At 44.6% G+C, this 22,357-nt stretch overlaps 1 protein-coding gene across 5 annotated transcripts in view; it reads right to left on the bottom strand.

Moving 5' to 3' along the window:
- MAP3K4 (mitogen-activated protein kinase kinase kinase 4) overlaps positions 1–22,357 on the bottom strand; it is a 516,131-nt gene that overhangs the window by 270,669 nt on the left and 223,105 nt on the right. For all 5 annotated transcript variants that reach the window (XM_069607700.1, XM_069607697.1, XM_069607696.1 and 2 more), the window contains exon 3: positions 17,964–19,348. In XM_069607700.1, the coding sequence (XP_069463801.1) occupies positions 17,964–19,348 (1,385 nt within the window). The remainder of the gene's footprint in view (positions 1–17,963; positions 19,349–22,357) is intronic.

Here is a 22,357-nt window from a genome sequence, read left to right on the forward strand (position 1 = left end):
GCCCCTCCACACCCCAAGTCCACCAATCCATGCTCCCATCGAAATCTCTGTGCCGCTTAAGGGCTCCTCTGCCCGACTTCCTGTTGAAGCTATGGAAATGGAAGAGGGGCTCTGAGCGGGGCTCCAAGCGGGGCAGTGACGCGGTTTCATTTATATAAAGCAGACCTTTCGCACTGTGGCATTAAAAACTTCCTGCCAAAATTAAGGAATAATCATATCCCTTGGCTAGCCTATGCTGATGATTTGGACATATTGGACCGCACCTTCACAGGCATGGCCACGCCCTTCAAATAATCAATCACCTGCAAGTAAATATCAACAAAACTAAGATTGTTTGTTTTGGTAAAACATACATGAAATCTAAAGCTAGGGAATATGGAGACACTGCAAACGAGCAGGCACATTTGTACCGCTATTTAAGTGCTCATATTACCAACAAGAAAAGTAATTGTGTTATGATAGAACAAAAAAAGGGAAAATTGGCTCCTTTAACGACTGTGGTTAGGAACTTTGTGACCAAAACGGCAGGGTACAGTTTGTAAGTTCTTCCTTTAACATATATAAAAAAAAGTGTCATGCCTATGATTTTGTATGGTCTTGAAACCGAATATGGGAAGAATACATCTTGGTTGAATATTGTAAAAGGGGAAATTTGGCACTCATCATTGTGATTACACGAAGGCACTCCCATGCAAGCATTACTCGTGGAATTCGGTTTGACCTCCTCGGCTTCGCATCAGAATAGGGTTGTTATAGATACAGCGATATAAAGCTCCAGTCTGCCCTCTATTGGTTATGTTGGGTGAAGCTATCAAATGGAAGAAGTTCCCTGATGCTATGGAATTCATGCCCAAAAAGGAACAATTATTTGTGTCTATAGCTTGGAAGGTGAATTGGAGCTTAGATTTTGTACCACTTTATATTGAGCAATTATGCCGATTCTGTTTTACGATTATTTGAACATTATGTTGTTAGACTTTCAATATATTGTTTTTAGTTTGTGCTAGAGACACCTAAAAGCCGAAAATATTGCATTAGAGTATAGATAGGGAGAAAAGCCCTAAGAGGAAGGGCACGCAGCTAGTAGGTGTTGTTGGTTATTTCCCCCACCCACTGACTGCCCATGGCCATGATAATCCCTATGGCCATTTCCACCCAGTTTCTGCCACTCCATGGCCAAAACACCTCCTCATGGGAGCTCCCTTTAATCAAGCCTTACCATCAAACGTTGCACTCGAAGTGCCTGCCAGAGTAATTCCAAAGCAGTATTCTGAGAGTTAATAACTTAATTGGAGTTATAAACCCGATACCGGTGTAATAAAAATGTAAATCAGGTCTGCCTTCAACCACTCGATTTATAAGCACTCTGCCTGTCCTTCACTGAAGTCCTGTTAAAAACAAGCATTGGCAAAGCCAACTAGTTTGGCTTGTGTACAAGTATTAGGCATTTGCGAGGCACTGCTATTAGATGCCCAGGGACTCGCATCATTTTGCAGATGCTACCATCAATGGGCAGTAAATACCACTGTGGCAGAGCCTCCCCCCCCCCCCCCCCAAGTGCCTTTGTCATACCAAGACAAAAGTCCAAACTGTTGGCATTGCCAATGCTTTTTTACATATAAGGCGGTTTTAGGAAATGTTCATTTTGTTGCTGGACAGTCCTCATGGGCAGGACCAGACCGGCATGCAAATAGATATTTTCCCATCTGGAAAGACACACCAAGCTTAAATGTGATTGTAAAGCTAGACACAGACGCACGGAGACAGACAGACAGACAGACAGACAGACACACACACACACACACACACACACACACACACACACACTCCTTGCTGTAAGAAAGACATGGTACCATGAGTCAGACCACAACACAACGATACAAGTTCATAAGCCTTTATTAAGCTATGATGGGTGTAGTCTCAACCATCAAACAATAAACAAAACAGTCCTAATGGAGACCGTCAACTCAAGATGGCCCATGCTAACAAAAACCTAATGCCTGCCCTAGCTCTTATACAATAACTGTTTAAAGGGAAATTTATACGTAAAAGGGAAAGAGTGAGTCAAAAATAAAGTCAGGATAGCAACGGTATTGGTTAACAACTCCCTTCCCCTAGGGTAAAACCTGGGGCATGGAGATTTGATATAAGGTGGATGGCTGATCCATTCCCCAGCTTGGCAGAGTTCGAACAGTTCAACATCCCAAGGACAGCTTTCCTGGGATTTACCCAAATGTCTCAATGTTCACAGGCTTCTTTACACAACAAAGTTTGATTTACCTTGTGGGAATCATTTCCCCAAACCTCTTGGCTAGCGTAGAACTTTCACCTCAAAGATTTCCGAGACTGCATAGATCCACATTACCAAATGCATGATCACTCTCATTCCTTGGATAAAGTTCCTACGTATGTTTCTTGACACTATGCATTTCTTCAACTTGTTTTGCTGCTTCCTTGCAGTAGATTTAATTTCTCGGTTCACTTTACCTTTTGGGATCACGGCTGACTTCATCTAGCCTTCCACTCGATCTTGTTACTTCCCAAGACTTCAATTCCCAACTCCCCTTCTCTGGGAGTTTCCCTTCGCATTTTGCAGAGTCTTTCGATAAGGCAATGTCTCTCCTGCCAGACCACTCTGTTACTTTGCAACAATCAAACCATTGACATTGACACTTTCTCTTCTTGCATCTGTCTTTAGACACGCAACCTTATTTATCAGTCTCATAGTGAGAATGTCACAAACCGGGTTCTCTCTCCTTTGCATTCGAGAACTCAATGTTTGTTTTAACTTAGTTGTTGAATTAGGCCAGGGCCTCTAGAGTCAGCCTTGCTCCTCCCCAACTCCTTCGTTCACCCGGTAAGGGTCTTTACTGCGTCTAGGCCAGAGTCCCAGCGCCGGCCCTGCTCCCCCCCCCAAATCCGTTGTTTACCCGGGAGGGAAACAGACAGCCTTCTGCACCTGTGTAATGTTGATTGTCTTTAGGTGTATTGTCAGGGTTGGGTCTGCCTGCCCTTGCCTGTCCTCGTTAAACGGACAGCCTGCTGTCAGGGGGTTGTAGTCCGTCCTTTGTGTCTTAGTGGGTTTCTCAGTAATAACCTTCACCCCTCCAGGTTGCCTCTTCTTGTTAGTATTGTTCGAAATTGGGGAGGTGGACATGGAGTGGCACTGCATATATTTTCTGGGCGAGATAGTTTTATTAGTGGATGAAGGGATTGTGGGAGTTGTAGTTTTTATTAGGGATGAGGGGGAACAACTATACACGTATTTGTCAGGGTGAAAGGGGCAGATGTATTGTTGTGGGTGAATGGGTTTTGGGTGATAACATCCTCCAATGACTGAGGGGATGTCGGGTAGGGATGTATTGGAACGGGGTGGATACCATGTCTCAGCCGAGGGCGTTCCTCCCACAGTCTGCAATAGTCCCCTTCCCAGGTGATCCGCCCGTGCTCGTCTGATCCCAGGGTTGGGATCCAAGAGCGATGGCCCTCCCCTGGACTCCTGAGTCAGGGATCCCTGGGAATAGCACGGGAGAAATGACTCAGGATTCTCATATAGCACACAGAGACGAACTGTCAAGCTAATGTGAGTTCCTCTACAGTTTGTCTGTATTTTGCATTTAGGCACTTTAAAGTGCCATTGATTGACCTTAGATGGCAGCAGACAAGCAAAAAGAGTGGGCGATTGGGATCGGGCGCCAAATGCCCCTCAATAGGTATGGTGTGAGATTGGAAAGGGGTGGGAGTCATGCCTTTTTTTTGGGCGTGTTCCTTTCAACAACTGATAGTTGGCCTTGGTGGGGGCAGAGTCATTTATTTTAGAGCTGCATTTTGTTTGTTTTTACAAGCCATGACTCTCCACTAGCCCTGCACACCCTTCGTGCCCCACCCCCGGGGAATCCAGACATATTTGTTGTTCTTGTGCAGTACTCCAAGCACGCACATCATGAGAGCAGAGCTCAACCCAAGAGGAGATGGCATGGTGTCCTGTTACTTTCTCTGCCATCTGTTTAATTTAAAACGTTGCTGTATTGCTGAATAAAAACTGCTTGCATCTGACCCCCACTACGGTGGACGAAGCACAAGACATGCAAGGGTACACAAGTGTTAACGTGATGAGCGCAGCACACGGCCAGCAGTTAGTCATCACAGTGTCTATATGTAGGCCATGACGACAGATTTCCTGGAAAACACACGCTCGCCAAGCGTACAATTAAAGGACTTTTTGGAAGGTTACCGTGACAAGATTCAGTTCATTTTTTTTTTTTTTTTTTTAGAAAATCTCGCTTTTGAAAGTTCCTATCCTTACACGCTGCAGCTGCACTCTGCGAGTGGGGAACTGAGCTCGCTGGAGGTTTAGTGATGTGGCGTTGGCACCTGCACAGGAGTTCCAGTCAGACTGGGTCAGCAGGGCGGCGGAGGTGCAGTGCTAGCAGGAGGCGTCTGGGTGGAGCCCGCCGATTCAGTGGCTACAGATGTCTAACGTGCAATATTGGAGACCAGTTTCGCACTTATCTCCAGAGAAAATTACATGGGTTCAAACTTCCGAGGCCAAGTGGATTTTAGGGGCATGGGGCCTGGATTGCGCTGGAAAGCAGTGCCGTGCAAGCAATCTTTCATTCCCATGGACGACCTTTAAGCCAAAATGTTTCACAAGTGCCAAATGTGTCCTCAAATTGCCCCCACCCCCCCGCCTCCAGCCCCCCTCCCCCCCAAGAGCCTCGTAGCAGCGGGTGTGTATGACAAACTGCTCGGTCGCAGCTCCAGGGTGTGTGCAGTGATCCATCTTAATCCTACTGCTGCTGTCCCCCCTAAACAGCAAATGTATGCCTGTAAGCCCTACTGATTTACTGCACTACATTGTTCCCCTAAAAAATAATGTATCCCTACTCGAGTAGCTCCTAGGTCGTTTGCCACAGCTACCGCTAGAAGCCCAATTCAAATAGGAGGCCTTCTACTGGATGTTGAGGCAAACAGTGGGTTAGAGTCGTGTCTCACAGGGGTGTTGCCAGGTCTGGAAAAGATCAAGGGCTAAGGTAATGTCTGGACTGGCGGGATTCGGGGCTAGTTAGATCCTTTTGGTTGTAGTCCCTGAGCTTCTATCCGGGGCTACAACCAAATGACCTGGGGTCTATAGCCCCCTGAGTCCCTCCTAGCAACGCCTCTGCGAGTCCCAGCACTATTTTAAACTAGAATGATCACAATCCTCAGGGAAATGCACAAGGTGTGGGCACGAGGCAGCAGGGTTTCTACATATGGCAAGTTATTCCGGGGACAGGTTTTTGAGGTGATCGGGGACATGGCTGGAACCAGACCCGATGATGGACCTGCTAGGCTATACCAAAATGATACCCAAAGGGGTGAGGAAACTGGTGGGTCTCCTTCTGCTCTTGGCCAAACAAAGGGTACCTCAAACATAATGGGCCTCATTATGAGTTTGGCATAAATACATTACCGTTAACGCCGGGATGACAGGTGCAATGGTGTGGAGAGGAGGAGGGGGCTCTACCCGAAGGTTGCCAACTGGTCCGAGCACATCTTGTACTGCAACGATATGGAGACCAGATGGGGAAACATGCAAGGCACTCGCTGGGGGGATAGACAGATATGGAACGCATACACGCTATACCTCATCAGGCAATCTGGGAATGAGGAGGTCGAAACGCAATCACCACTCGGCGAACACCAGAATACTTAAAGCACGGAACAACACTCATCTATCTGCAATCGTGGGCCTGCACGAGCAGGCTAGCTAAACCCAGCTGACAATCTGCAAACTTGACCCTCGCTGGATGCACAACCAAATCTAGGCACTATGACCCAGAACTGAGGACTGCAAGGTTCACAAGAACCCTGCCATAAACAAATAACCCACAGTGCCAGAGATGACAACTCAATGGGCCACCACCACGTACAAACTGTATGTAACGAGAAAATGTGTCTCCATTTGCGTGCAGCGGGGTGGGGGTTGGGGGCGAGGGGTAAAGGGTTTTTTGGTTAAATGTTGAAAATTAAATGGCAATAAAAAGAATTAAAAAAAAAAACTAGAATGATAACAGGATTGTTGTGCAAGCTCTTAAGTATTTGTGCCAATGTTATATGCTTAATATCTGGGTCAGAATAGTGAGTGACAATTAAGTGTACACTAAACAATTATAAATATATCAACAAACAGTTACAATCTGTAATAACAGTTCAGAACACTGGGCCTCATTATGAGTTTGGCGTAAATACATTGCCGTTAACGCTGGGATGACAGGTGGAATTACCACTGTATAATGTCCTGACATCCCCCAGTGGTAATGGTAATACAGTCCGGCAGTATTAGTGCCAATAATGGTCATATGTCGATAATAGCCCCCATACACAGCGGTATTACCATTACCGCCGGCTTACCCGCCAGTATTACTGTCGGCAGAAACAACATCACTGCTGGAACAGGAAGCACGACAGCGGCCATCTTTAACAACTCAATCCACACTGAATCTCCCATTTCCTGTTGCCATCTGGACACCATAGTTGGCAAATCATGTCACAGGAAAAGGGAAAGGCTTGCCTACCTGAACAGAGGATACGCAAGCCAAAGTTCTCAGAGAGGGAGCTCAACACGCTGTCAGAGGAAGTAGTGCAGCATGCAGAGGAGCTTTATGGCAGCAGGAAGCGGAAGATCTCTGCACAGAAGGTGGCTGCAATATGGACCTCCAACCAGAACAAGGGGACGGCTCTGGGTACCATTCTATGTGATGCAGGGAACTGCTGCAAATGATGGAAAGATGAAGTCGAGGGTCTGCAGCCTAATCTCACGCCACAGGAATGTGAGTACTGCCACAGGAGGTGGCACTGTGGAACCCCTCACCCTCATGCCATGCGAGGAGAAGGCTAGTTCCATCCTCCACATGGAGGGAATTGTGGGGGATCAGGAGCACAGAGGCCAGAGCAGGAAGTGTGCAAGTGTTTAACTAACATTGTGACTGAATACAAAGGTACGTTGCAAGTGTATATCAATTGGCCTCAAAAGAAATTGCCAATCAGTTCTTGCCGAACCAGACGTCCATCCCTACCTTCTTCCTGCTCACTTCATGGCAGTACAGCACCCGCAAGTAGTGAGTGCTGCTCTACCGGGGGTGGTATGTGCTGTGGGGTACATTTACCTGCCAAGCAGCACTCCCCTACATCACCAAACAGCATTTTCAGCAGTACCAGCAGAATGGCTGTGCTGGCTCTGTTGAGCACCATTGCATCGCACCAAAACTGCGTTTTGCAGTCACTGAAATAAATGCTGCGCTGTCTTTGCCAAGCACATATGGGGCAAGATGGAACATGGAACACCCCAAGAAAGGCTGCCAGTGGTTACCATATGTGCACCAAAGAAAATAATTTCAGAGCAGCACTGCTATGCTGCTAGCTCAAACTATCCCATTGAAAAAGGAAATATTTTGCATTTAAAATGACTGCGCCCTGATGCTCTTTTCCACCGTTTCAACAGCACAGTACTGTTCGAGTGAGACCCAGCTGTGTCCATCCATATTCAGGATTTGCTCCAACAAAAGGGGGCTTTTCTCACTGAATGACAGGCTTTGTCAGGCAAGATCTGTGAAATAACAAAGAACTTCACTAGAAAAATGCTTGACTTTTTGCAACAAAATATCACAGCTAAACTCTTCACAAGAAGCCCCATCTCTCTGTGCTTATGTCAGTTTCAGTGGACCCTTGAACAGATTTCTGTGTATGAGAAATTGACTAGGTCTACAAATGTTTAGAATCTAGATGTAAGAGAAAACCACATTGTGAAGTGACAGCCAAGGAAAATTAACCACATGTAAAATGGATTTCTTTTTTTTAACTTTATTTTTTTTTTTACAAACAAGGAAATGTCTGTTTAAAAGTAAATTGTTGAATTAAGGCCCTGTCCTTGCATAGAAAGGTGAAGGGGGGTTGTTTTAAAATATATGTAGGATATTTAATTCCAACAGTTTTGCTTTCTGGTTCAGGAAAGAAAAGAAAAAAAAATAATTTGCTGAAGCCACAAAACAGGTTTCTTCCTGGCCTGGCTTCAAAGGACTTTGCTTCCTGGTAACAGGATCTGTCTCCCTTCAAGTGGACCAGCCCCCGTGGCATATGGATAGGCAAGGGTGGTGGATCTTGCACCCTCGTCAAACTCTGTGGCAGTGCTCCAGCTTGGTACAATGGATTTCTGGGACACATAGGTGTGACTTTTTAGCAGCACCTCCCCTCACCTCAAACTGGTGAGCTTCAAAGGCAACTCCAGAACAACATTGGATTCAGGCTGGCTAAAGCCTGACATTTAGCTGGGGGTTGGGTAGTATGCCCTTATTTGGAAGACAATGCTGGCCCATATGGGGCAAAAGACTGTTCTGAATTAATGAACGTTAAGACTTTTATTTCTGCAACCGGTAAACGCAGTAATAAGAGAGTTTAGCAGTTTAAATGTAATTTTGGTGGCATTAAAACAAGACATTGTAGCTTTCCCTAGCATGTGGGGACGCAAACGGCAGAAAAATGTAAATCATGGGAAAAGTATACATGGTATAAATTTAATGCAAACATGCTTTGTGATTATAGGTTCACATAAATAAAATTGCAGAATTTTAGGTGAAGCGGTTACCACTACAAATGGGGAAAGATTATTGGAACGGCGAAACGATATCGTACAAATGTGGGAATCGGAATGACATGTTCATTGTAAAATCTGGAATCTGCCTATGTGATTTTCAAAAGTTCTATAACTGTAAACATCTGCAGTTTATGGCATAACTGATTTTGGCTAAAAGAACTGTGGGAGGGCCAGGAGCCTTGTAAGCACACCCCATAAAACAGATGTCATGTCCCTGAAGTCCAACCGGCTGACAGGTAGGCCGTAACAGTAACCCCTGACCAATCCAGTTGTTCGAGGCATGTCAAATCAAAGGACTGCCCCCATAGTAAATCCTGTGAGGTCACCCACCTTATAAAAGGTAGAGGCTCACAGAAACAAAGGACACTCTCTTCTGAATTTTCCAGCTCCTGCGTATGCAGATATTCCATATTCATCTTGCAAGATTCCAGATTCCACTGCCAGGTCAGAGCATAGCTGACCCTATCCAGGCAGGACCATTGATCCAGAAAACCCCCACTAAAAATCCCAATAACTCAGTGAGAAAGGGGAAAGGTGGCTGAATACTCACTGGGATTATTCAGTGCTGCATGCTTGCCCTGCTACCGCTCTAGCCAGATGAGGTGCCGCTGTGCCGTGACAAGACTTTTGCCCAGCTGTTTTCTTCTAGGAGAGCACGTCGCTGTGACCAGTCACCAGATATTGCCTCGCTGTCCAGAAGCTCAGTCCGCTATCCAAAATACCCCATTAAAGTGCTTGTTGTGAGTATTTCCCTTCCCCAACAAGAATCCTTTGTGTACCTTGTGTAGGAAAATCTGTAGTGATCTCCAGTGTTAGTGCCATTTGCGTCTCAATTCTGTCCTTGTGTAAGTCCTTCGTACTATTTTGGTTAAATAAATACATTTTCCCTAAAAAGGCACACAGCGTGAAGGGGATAAAACTGCCACTAAAATCTAGTTTAAGTGAAACTTGTCCTTTCCAAACCGATTTGCTTTGTCCACTGCTTTCATTTATAAAACCGAATGTCCTTTCCCATTGAGAATCTCATCCTGTCATTAATTTAGAGTCACTCTTTCACTTTCATATTATCCCTGTGATGTTCCGATTTTGTCTATTCAACCCGTTTTTCAAACCGTTTTGACATTTAAACCCATGTAAATTAGCAAATGCCATTTCTACGTGTGTGATTTGACTGCACTGTGTTTTACTTCCCAAGTCGATTTTCTGAAATGTATGCCGGTTGTTGGTACATTGCCTTGTAGTTTGCTAGTGTTCTTACATCCCTGATACTGCTATAACTCATCTTTACCTCATTCATTCAACCGCACACGTAAAACACATTTTTACTAATTCTGAGTGGTATTTTGTTCAATTGCAAAGGGTTTTGCCTCTCATTTCGTGGGGGGGGGGGGTCAGATTTTAATTCTGTGTGTTGCCTAGGATACCCAACTGCTTCCTACTCCTTGCTATCCACACAACATTCTGTTAATACGGGTATGAGGGAGTATTGCAGGGGGAAATCCTAACTGGGGTGCTATGTACCCGAAAAGTAATATTGCTCTCATTCTTGTGCTTTGTGAATGTTATATTAGAAGGTCAAACTAAGTGTATTCTATCATTTTACAGTGTAATTATCACCACACTGGTGATTTCTGCCCAATATTAAACGTGTGCGATTTTATTTGAATTTAAAATAAATAAAATATTGTATTACCACACACCGGCCTGGTTCATGGTCCATTGTGAAGCGGGTATTTGTAAAAGGGGGTGTGAGACGGGTTGGGTGCCATCTCAATCAGAATTCTTAGGAAATAAAGTAAAAGTGTTTTAATTGTGCGCGGCACCCGAGGCCATTGGCAGGAGTACTGGGCTGGTGTGTGACGTCTGATTGGAATCCTTAACAGATCCCATCAGGGGGCAGGGGAACATTCATTCTGAGGAAAATGTTGTGCAGCATGGCACAGGCAAGGACAATTGTCCGACCTTCTCTGGCCAGTACATTAGGGCCCCTCCAGACCGGTGTAGGAACTGGAAAAGAGCCTTCAACAAGCCAAAGGTTGTTCGATGAATGGCCTGGTCCACACGTGTGACTCGTTGTAGGCCACCACCTGTGGTGTCTGGATTCAGCATGGATGTCATCAGCCATGGTAGCTGGCTCTATCCAGAGTCAGTCTGCAAGGGTAATGGTCCTAGGTGTCAGTCACAGAGCATTGTGGATGTGTTGCCCATTAGAACGGCATGTTGATAGACGGTCTGTGCATGCATTTCACAAGTACTGCCACAAAGCATGATTTACCATGCTAGTAATTGCATTTGGAGTAATTCACTCAGGGAGTACATTTTCTCCCGTCGCTTTCAAGGTCTGTCATTTACAGGGCAGCATGCCATGGTGCATGTGTTGGGCCTGTGCGTTGCTCCCATGCATGTGCCCTGATGAGTGTTTAGTTGTACATGTGCAGGTGGTCTTCATCTATTCCATGGTCACCTGAGTACATGACATTACATCTGCCAGTGCTACATTCCTTTGTTGTAGTGCTGAAGTGGGTCTTTCCATGTATATAAATGTGTAATGTTGCATTGTGGTTCCTGTAGTCCTATGTGTGTGTTGCTAGCCTGTTGGGTGAAACTGCATTGGTGATTTACTGCAGCATTGTTTCTGATGTCTTAGTCCCGTGGGTTGTAGCCTGTCAAGTGCGGGGTGTGAGAAACCAGAGGGTGTCTCACCCGCTAGTCCCTGGGAATCTCTCTCTCTCGTGTGGCCAGGGCACATCCAGACTCTGGGGAGTGGACCAGTGCGGAAGGATCAGCTTGGCGAGGGCCTTCAGGTAGTGGAGGTGAGGTAATGGATGGTGAGACACAGTATTCCCCCTCTTTTGTTTACCTGGCCCATCCTATTTTTTAGGATTTTACGACGTCCCAACTTCCCCCCACCCTTTTTACACAAACACTGGGCCTAGGGAGTGGGTGACAGAGTGACTAGACAAACTCTGCCACATTGTACTGGACATGTCCCGTTAAATCGGGTCAGGCAAAGTCAAGCACTTTACTCTTAGTGCATAAACCTAATACCAATTAGCTCTCCTCACACAAATAAAAGGCTACACCTAAAGACACACTCTGAGCAAGGCGGAACATGATTACAAGCAGAACTTCTGGGACAAAGGCACACCTACTGGAGCAGAGCAACAGACCAAGGGACAAGAGCAGCGGGTCGAAAACCCCAAGAGTTCCCTACTGGAGGTCGTTGCCTCCGACAGGCCGCGAAAGACACGTGGAGAAGGCAAGGTCGCATAAGTGAAGACTGCATTGTGTTTCAAGGACGCCAATGACCCTCCCAGGTGAACAGCAGAGTTGGGGAGGCAAGGACAATCCTGTTGTACTAACCTTGACTCGTGAATTGGAAATAGCAAAACCAAGAAAGAGTCGCAGAGCTGGTGAGTTGGCAAGCGATCTGAGAGACGGGTGTGTGTTAAAGCAAATGAAGTAGCAACATTATATCGCAAGTGAAGGCTGCACACGTGTGGATGAGACGCGAACAAAGACAGACCTGTGAATGAACTTTGAAGTAAGAACAGCTGTGAGATCAGCGATACTAAGTAATGGAGTGGTCCGGCGACAGGAAGCAGCCCACTCGAAGGTCTCTGTGAAAGGTACATTGTTTGAAGCAATAAAGCGATTGAACAGCAAAGGTGAAGTAAGCAAGAGTAAATGTGAACTTTGAGTCGAAGTGGTCCTGTGGTGTTCTGTAAAGAAAGCCACAGACATTTGAAAGTCTTCGACATCCAAAAGTGGTCCGAGCACAACTGGGGGAGACCCAAAGTATAATGAGCTTGGGGAAGAGAGTGCCCTTGCAAGTGTGTGTTGATCTTTGTCGTGATACGTCTGAGCCCGACAGAGGGGGACCTTAGTGAACTTTTTGTTGAAGCATTATTTTGGAAGTCAAGAAAAGAGACTATTTGTGGAAGGCCAGGCTGGCCTCAATCCACATTTTGGAATGGTTTATTGTGTTGGAACCTGAGCCAGAGTGCGTCATCCTGCCTACAGGGACAGCCTTATTCCGTGAGGTCTAACGTGGGTAGGAATCACATTTATTCTTTTGAACATTGATTTTTCCTATGCATACATTTCTCCTTTTTACACTTTTTGTACAAGAGTTATTAGATTGTGTTAGCATAGGCCTTTTTTGATTTGACGGACTCCACTAGGACTGTTTTGTTCATCATTTGATGGTCGAGACTACTCCCATCTTATTTACAGGGCAAAGTAGGAGCTTCTCCAGCCCCAACATTTTCAAAAAAGGTTTTACAAATTGTATCCATTGTGTCAGCGTCATTCTTGTGATACCATGCCTTCCCTACTGAGGGCAGATCATGCATGTACAGGACCTCTCACATCTCACAACTCCCTTTAAAATGTGGAATAGATTCCATGAGGATACGAACGGCAGAGGGACTTGTCTAATTCAAAGTGCTCACTACAAAATATAATCCTCCTCTGGCCTTCAAATCCACCACAGCGATGTGCTAGTTAACACTTGGGTGGCTCGCTCTAGGGTCCAAGTCAAATTTAAAGAAAGCTTCCCAAAATTCAGACAGAAGCTCAAGACCTACCTTTTAAAACTGGCTTACCCTGCAGCCAGTTTATGTTTTTGCATATAAAATTGAAATGTTCCAAGTGCATATTTTTGGGCACTAGCCATCAATCCATTCTTTAAATTTGGTAGGTGGAGATAGCCTGCCTTTAGTATCTGCGACCGTCTAGGAGCAGTGCTGGATGCATGCAGATTGAGCTTAGTCATTAAAATGTACACCGCTAGGCTGGCTGCCCTTTATTCATTTGATTAAACCCATGTGAAATGTGACTTCCTTGTGCCAGTTATGCGCTCATTGAAAACCTGAAGGGTTGACTAACTAGACATATTTCCCACAGTAAGGGAAATTTCCCACAACCTGGTTCCATTGTTGGAGTATACTTTGAACACCATTTTATGGATATTCTAGTCTGATCGGGTTTATTGATAATACTGCATAAAATCAATATTGCTACTACCCTGCCTGCTCTCATTATTGATAGTCTACTGCCAATATGATCTTTTTGGCAACTTCCCCACATGTGCACCCTGCCTGGTGGTAATCCCTTACGTGCTGTCATTATATTTGATCACTTGCCTGCAGGTTAATATTACAAATTCTGCTAGATAACCTTGAGTCCTAATCCTGTCTGGCAAAGTAATTGTAATGCAGAATTGAGGTCTAAATAAATACATCCTGGTGGTGAAATCCCCTTAAAGAGTTTGGGGCAGGGTTATGCTTATTCGTTTTGTGACCCCCAGCTTTTGCCAAAAAGTGGGACATTTCTCTTGTTGATACATGCTTTGTGGGAAATGTTTTCTTTGGTGGGGCGGGGTTGGGGGGGGTTGCAAAGCTGTAAGAACTACTTGTAAAGTAAAGTGGCACAGATTTCAGTAAAAGTTTAGCAAGGGTAGCAGTTCCTTCTGAAAGAAATACTCCCATTATGCCATGGCGAGACAGAAATTAAGTAAAAAGGAAGGAACAATCATTTGTTTTGCAGTAACCCCCTTACGAAAAAAGCAAAGTTCAATTTCTCCTGAAGGAATATCCAAAGCTGCGTCTTTTAGCCACATACTGGTAAGATGCTCTGACTTTAGCCTCCAGTAAGTGCTAAGGACGAGTATGCTCGTCCTTTTTGCATAGACTTGATTAAAGCTCAGCAGTTAAGGGGATAAAAGGAAAATCAAGAAACACTGGTTTAGGGTCACAGATAACAACACTATGGGCCAAAACACTGCATGAAGAATACACCTTTCACTCCCTTTAATATTGTCAGCTGCTTCTTGTGCAGTTGTTAAGAATTATGTTTGGAAACTAAGTAAATATGTTTCCAAACATTTGATTTTTAAACTGCACAAATGACCCTGGGCTTGGCTGAAGCTTTTTACTTGCACTACAAAGGCTGGAATGGAGCTTGTTCTCTCACCAACAACAAGTTTCCACGCTGCAAATCGAGACCAAGCAGTGTTTTTCTAGTTGGCAGGAAAAACAGTCGAAAGAATAAGAGATAGATGTATCTTGCATATTAAGTGCCTAAAAAATGAAAAGCGGCACATGTTCTTTAGCCTTATGAGTGACATTCTGCAGAGTCCAAGTTAGGATATATGCACAAAGCTACGTTCATGGTGAGCACAGAACCCCAGAGCAAATCCCATTTGGAAAACTCAAAACCAGTTACTCAGAAGGTGAATGATTGAGGGTCATATTTTATAACATGAACGTTAAAATGCTGACAAACGCAGTGAAGATTGCAGTGATCAAAATTAAGATTGGATAAGTAGGAGCTAAAAGCAGCTCCTTGGTATCCAGCATTAACCAATGACCAGGAGCTACCACTGGGGAACAATGAGCTAGCTCATAGCGTTCTGCAAATCTAACTTCCACATAAGATGCAAAAATATAATTGTGTCCATTATGTATGTCCCCTTTTGCTTTAAATGTTGTAAGGTGTGTCCAAAAATGTTTATGTATAGATTATCCCAAAACCAAGTTAAATTCACATAGGTGTGTTTGTTCTGCATCCGTTGGCCTGGGAAGTCAAAAGTAGCTCCTGGTAGCGGTTGGGTGTCAAGGTAACCAGGCTCTTCTAGGCTTCAAGCAGGAGCCGATTTCGAACCCTGAGATTGGTATTGTTAAGGCTCGTTTAGGACTGCAGGCACAGCTGTATCGCTTTAAACATAATCACTCTTATGATTCATTTTCATTTCACATAGTGCCTCCTTTTGTAGTTTTTGTTACCTTATCCAAATATCGACACACATTACAAACCAGCTCCAAAAGTCACTGTATCTACAAAACCACAATATTTTGGTGTTCAATACACAGTGAACCCTAACCCAAATCCCCAATTCTTGATCCCCATTACCACGAGGGCACACAACTACCTATAAATATATATTTTTAAAACCTAGAAGCACCTGACCCTCTATGCTAAGGGTCGCCTTCAAAACAAACATCAAATTAGTGTGATGCAAAAATGAGCATGACCCCAAAGATTTCCTAATTCATAAACTGGTCATACACATTCCATCAATCATTTCTAGGCTGTAAACCCTGGCGGTCAATGCCACCGTCAGAGCCCACCCATTGCCCCTCTGAATATTCTGCAAATTATGGGCTCGGAGATAGCAGACTTTGAAGACAACAAAATGAAAAAGCAAAATGTAAAAAAGTCCCAGAAATACAGCCCAAAATAAAAACAAAGGAAAGGGAAAACAAAGGAGCAAAAATAGACTATTAAAATGGTCCACAGTCAGTATCCTCAAAGAAGAAACAACATATCATCCTAATAGCCCATCTCACTGCCTACTTTGCCATGTTGAATAAATGTAGATGTGTCCAGTTGAAAGTATACACTAATGGAAGACCCCCGAGTAGGGGGTTGGTTGGGGGGAATCTTTGCGTAAGAAACAGAACATCTCTTCATGCATGAGAAAGACTGTTGAGTACTTCATGTGACGTCACATAATTCACCATCTTTCTGCTGGCCTAAATCTGGTTTATTGTCACCCCATATAAGTGGATTGGTTTTTAATCAAATAATTTTATACTAAGGGTACCTGGTAGGCCTTGGTCTTCCAGGTTAATCACACAAATGCCTTTGTGTCCCCCCAAATCAATCTGGTCTGTTTCTCATAAATGACTTTGGGGTATTTTTTAACAAAAGATATTTTTATTCATGTCAGCTATGGTTCATAAAATGGCCGAATAACACACTGTGTCGACCTCTCTTTGAAATCACCACGACAGTGCAAAGAAAGGGCAGGTCAAGCAAGAATAAGAACTTGAAATAAACCTGTAACAAATCTTTTTGTTCACGGATTGCATATATAGGCTGGATCTATGCTGGATACATGTGTTTAGTTAGACCAATCAGATCTGTTTTTTTGTGTCTGAAAACCAAATGAATGATATGATAGGTTATTTATAACGCGCTTAATACCCAGAGGCTTCTAAGCGCGGACTCCGGGATCGAACCTGTGTTGCTCCGTTTCATCTTGCTTCCAAGGCGAGTGTGTTGCCCCTGAGCTATCCTCCCGAGACATCCTCCCGAGAATTGTTAATTTTTGTCATATGAATGAGCTTAAATGCTGATTTGGAAAATGTGTATATAAGAATTGCTTTTAAGAGATTGCTTTTTGTGAGATATGAATAAAAATATATTTTGTTAAAAAATACCCAAAAGTCATTTATGAGAAACGGACCACAGGAATTTGGGGTGACATAAAGGCCTTGATCATGTTGTTTTGCAATTGTTTTTTTTAATCAAATACACAGAGCCCATAATCAGCAGGGGGCCCTTTGTAGAACCCTACAAAATGAGTTGAAATGAGGGTAAGTGGAGTGGTTTTCTTTATTGCCTCAAATTCCATGTTCTTAAAGGCCTGACAGTGAATCCTACACAATGTCTGCTGCACAAACTATTCCATCTACTATGCACGTCGTAGTCCCGGATAGTGCAGGTTTTCTTTAGGGTGGGATGCATGAATGTCTTCTTAATCAGTGGAGTGTAATTGCACGTCGTGCACTGTCCAAACCTAAAGAAACCTTCACAGTTGCTCGAGAGCCAAGAAGCGGCACCGGGTGTGCTCCTGGCAGCATAATAGCAGGAGTATGGTGGAACACGAAGATTGGGAAGTTTGAGACAAGCCAGGGCGGGATTTTCCCTGCAATTTCAATCCCCGTCCTGCCTTGAAAGGTGCCAGTGCTTTTGAACAGTTTTCTGGCGGATCCCCGGATTGGCACAGGAGCATCGCCAGTGCTCAGAAAGCAATACAGCATTTGGCAAGTGTGTCTAAACCGGAGTTTGCAAAATTAGTATACAGGGTTCAGTGATTAAAAAACGGGACAGCAACCAGTATTAACAGCATGGCACCCATGATATTGTTTAAGCCTTTACCACGCAATGGACCAATGACTACCTTTCTTAGATAGAATTTCAAACAGTATGCAGCAAAATCTGGTGCTGCGTGCAACTTAACAGCACTGCAATAAGATGCCAAAGAACATGTGACCTTATTCAAGAGGTCAACTTAGCCAGTAACTGCAAGTAACAGATATAAAGCCATGATACAATTTGAAAACCCAATCACTACATAAACCTCAATACATCTGCATATTTGCATTGCCATCAACCTTGTCAATTAGCATCCGTCACAACTGCACCGTTATGCCACCCTTCAAGCTTTCTCACAAGTATACAGCTTTAGAAATAATAACGAACCGTTATCAACCATGGTCTGGAGGCCAGTTCCATTGACGTTTTTTGCCGAGAAACCTACCTCTAGTGGGTGGTCAGACTTTCTTAGCGCAATGCGTGCCCTTTGCAAGGACCCATGCATAAGCTTGTGCAGTCTTAAAATGAGTTTCCTTAACCCCATCTGCTTCAGAGCTTTGTCCACAAAGGGTCGGTACATGGAAGTCAAGCAGTGTCTGCTGCAGCCGCTGTCTGGGCTGCACTCGTGTGTTGCCAGGCAGAACGAGTCATCCTCTGAAGCAAGCCGGTCTAGACTCCTCAAAAAATGGTCTGGAGAGGGAACCTTTGGTTTGCTGGAAAAACTGTTCTCCATGTGTTGCCGGATTTGTGCAATACTCCTCACAGTGCTTTGTTCTTCATCCTCACTTATGTCCGAGCATGTTTCCGAGGAATCCTTCATCATGTCTTCCTCCTCTCGTTCCGTGTCCTCGTCGTCCTCTTCGTGGTCATTGGACTGTCGAGGAGAAGGCATTTCAAACACTGGCCAGCCACTGTCTGATAAGTTTTTTACACCCAAGACAGTTCCCATAATCCTTAATTTGTGGTTCAAGTCCTTTGTAATATTTAACCACAGACAGAGTGCCTGCACTCTGTCCTGAAAGTCTTTTGCAGCGTACTTCTCGTAGTCCTTCTGAAGGGCTTGCTGAGATGGATAAAGTGCTTCGACGTACTCCAACAGCTCCATAATCTGCTTGACTTGCTCAAACGAGACCCGCTGGCGCTGTAGATGGTCCTTATAGCTGGAAAACCCAAGGACACTGACACCATGGGTGGCATTAAATTGCCCCTGTCCTGCAGTACCATTGAGGTCCGTGCCATTCCGTACACAGGAGATGCTCCTATAATTAACTTTAAACGTTAGAATTTGATTGATGATATCTGGGATGGCCTGCCGTGCGGTATAGAGATACAAGTCTTGGTCATTGATGCTCCGTCCCGCATGCCAGGCCTGCAGTTCAAGCCAGATCAGTTCATTGGATCTGTTCAACCACATGGAGGTATTTTCCTGCCCTCTCTGTTCCCTTTCCTTTTTCTTGGACACTGAGGTAAGTTTTAGCAAAAGTCGCAAGGTTTCAAAGAACTTCAATCGATCAGCGGGGCAGTCAGTCCTCGAAGTCTGACGTGTAGTTCTGGCTATGGGCACGGGTACCGACACAGGAAGTTTAGCATTGCTACAGCCAAGGCTGAGGTAAGGCTTGTTAAGATCAATGTCTGGAATAGATTTTTTTGGCAACGAACCAGCGACCGAGTCCAGCATGAAGGAACACTGCTCGTTTTTCTTGTGGTCGCGTTCCGTTGACCGAAGAGTGGCTCTGATCTTCTTCTCCTGCTTGTAGCTGTGGTCCTCCACATTATCAATGGTTTTGATACCCTCTTTGTGCGGGGGCTGGGTTGGTGCACTCATTTTTTCTAGGAAAAAACAGAAAATGGTTAACCCATCAGCAAATTAAAAGCACTACATTAACGTTACACTTTGAATTACGATGTGTTCCCATGAATTGGCCTGTAGGTGGAACAATTCCAATGTTGATGAACACCGCTGCATGCAGGCCACTTCAGAAGTATGCTTTATTGAAAAAACGAACGCAAACAAAAGGAAAGAGAATAAATATGTTTAGAATGCGTAGTATTCATTATGAAAGAAAGCTTTAATTTTTCCACACTGGGGCCAAAGAGGGCTTCAGAACGCCCATTTCCTCTCAAATCACCCTATTTGGATGGGGTCACCAGCTTCTGACTCAGTTGCACCTCCCCAATACACTGCATGACTGTCAAACTTCTGACAAACTTGTTTTTAAACATTGGTAGTCTCCAAGGACTTCAATTCATTGAATCCCCAAAAACATCTGACTTGACCCTAACTCAAGGCTCAATCTGTGAATGGTACACAGACCCCCTATGATATACTTACAACGTGCAGCTGGCACGAACAGATGCGAGAGCAGATTCACAAGATACGCAGAGACTGGCAAAGGACAGGTGAAAGAGCAAGCGTACTACATCAGTCAAGGCGGGAAGATTGGTGGCAGAAGTCACGGCCCAACAAGACGATATGACACCGGGAGGATCTCAGGAGGATAGCTCAGGGGCAACATGCTCCCCTTGGAAGCAAGACGACACGGAGCAACACAGGTTTGATCCCCAGGTCCACGCTTAGAAACCTCTGGGTATTAAGCGCGTTATAAATAAACTATCATATCATAACGTGCCATTAGACCAGCTGAAATGCCCCACACAATTTGGTAAAACTGTAACCGGTATGGTGTGAGATATCAAGTCAAGATTTATTTTGTTGATCATATTGGACACATTCACAACAATAGCTACATAAGGCAACATTGGATTGTGTGCAGAGTTGGTGGTTTAACTTCGGTCTATGACCTGCCCCTGCCATCACCAAGTTCACCTATTAACAATTAATCTGTTTGTACCTTGAAGCGAACAACAAACGTCTGCAGCACAAAGTGCCCATTTTGCCAATTCTTCACATCATTTGGAACAAGGTTTGGAGAGAGCAGGAATACAAACATGAATGATCCATGAAAATCAAACCATGACCGTTTCAAGCTTTTAAAAGCCTAGAAAAAAACATTGCTCAGTGATGTTCATAAAAATATTTGCCGTCAACCGTTCTCTGCCGCAATGCCAGCAAAACGGAGATCCTTCCGATTGGAACGCCTGCTACCACCTTCCCTTCTCTCTGGCCTCCCACCTTGGGCGCTCCCCCTGCTCCTTCTTCTGAAGCCAGAAATCTTGAAGTCATCTTTGACTCCTCTCTCTCCTTCCACCCTTAGACTCAGGACATTGCTAAGATGTCCCTCTTTCACCTCTTCCTTCTCAATGGAATTCTCCCTTTTCTCACTTTCCCCCAGAAGCTCAAAGTCTCCTGAGCCCTGGTTCTCTCTAGGCTTGACTATTGCAATAGCCTCCTCCTCAATCTACCTTCGTCCACCCTGCGACCCCTTCAGCTAATCCAGAATAGAGCAGCAAGACTAATCCTTGGCCTTAAGCCCACAGACCACATCTCCCCAGCCCTAAAAAGTCTCCATTGGCTTACAGTTGCTGCATGGATCAAATCCCTCTGCATTATCCACAAGGCTGCCTGGGGCCAGGGACCACACTATCTGCAACTCTCTCATACAAAATACTCTCCTTCTAGCCCTCTTCGTTCCTCTGGTTCCAACTCTCTGTGTGTAAAGCGTTTTTGCTAAACAGACAGCAGGAGGTTGTTCGCTTTCCACAGCTGGATCCCTTCTATGGAACAGCCTCCCCCTCCCTCTGCGTCTTGAGCAGGACCTTCCCTTTGCCAATTTCACAATGGCTATGATTGGTGTCTTGGACCCTTCTGCATTCTCGGGCCCCAGATCACACACATCCAATCTCTCCAGCTTCTGTCTACCTTCAGCACTTGCCTCGGCACATCCTCCGTACTGGAGACTCGCACTTTCCACCCAACATGGCGGCTGGCCACATAGCACTTACCATGCCTTGCACTTCATCTGTGACTGCCTTGAGCACGGACACCCCAGCACCTACCCTGCTTCTCTCTTCCTTGCTGCACTTGCAGGTTCTGGCTACTCACAAGGCATAGTAGGTTTGGTCGTCATCTCCCCCACTGTATTTTTTGTACATTTAATTGTTCTTCGATCTCATGTTCCCTCCCTGTTGCCCTGTGGGCGCTTTGAAACAGAATGTATTTGCTGTATAAGCGCCTAACAAGCAAATAATAAACTAAACTGATATATTTTTCTTTGTTTGCATGTTTCGATATGTTTGACAGCAGACATATGGACAGGGAAGTAAGATACGGACATCTCATCATTCAGCGTTATGCATGTTGTATTTAGATTGCTGCCATTATTTTCTTATTTCTTTATTTCTCTATTAACACACTATGTGGGTCATTTCCTGTGAAAACATAATTCAGTGACTGCATTGATTAGGAATCAGTGACAGTTTAATTTGGAGGGTGCAATAACATAGGCATTGGTGTATATTGAACAAATGTTAACATGGTCCTCCTGTTGCAGCATTGCTTATGTAATGAATATCATTTGCCAAAGCAAATTATGCACTAGAGCTGGGATAAATACTGGGAGAATGTTGTCATTTCTATGTCATCAAGCAACTTGTGCGTTGCAAACCGCCTTATACATCTGATTCTGTGTCAGACCTTGGCATGGGAAATTTATAATAAAGTAATCTGGTACCTGCAAACCTGAATGTGTTGGCTCCATTCATTTTGGACTAAGTTGTAGAGTGCTTTTGCAAGGTGCTTGTGTACCTTTTTGGAAGTTCGATATATATGGGATACATTACTCACCGTAATCGTATTTCTGATGCTTGTATCTGATAGGGATAGTATTACTGGCACACCCTGTTCGACGTCCCTTTTCGAGTTTCGAAAAACAAACTGTA

Source organism: Ambystoma mexicanum, chromosome 4q (genome assembly GCF_040938575.1).
Source record: "Ambystoma mexicanum isolate Mex_15411 chromosome 4q, UKY_AmexF1_1, whole genome shotgun sequence".
In the NCBI taxonomy this organism is placed as follows: domain Eukaryota; kingdom Metazoa; phylum Chordata; class Amphibia; order Caudata; family Ambystomatidae; genus Ambystoma; species Ambystoma mexicanum.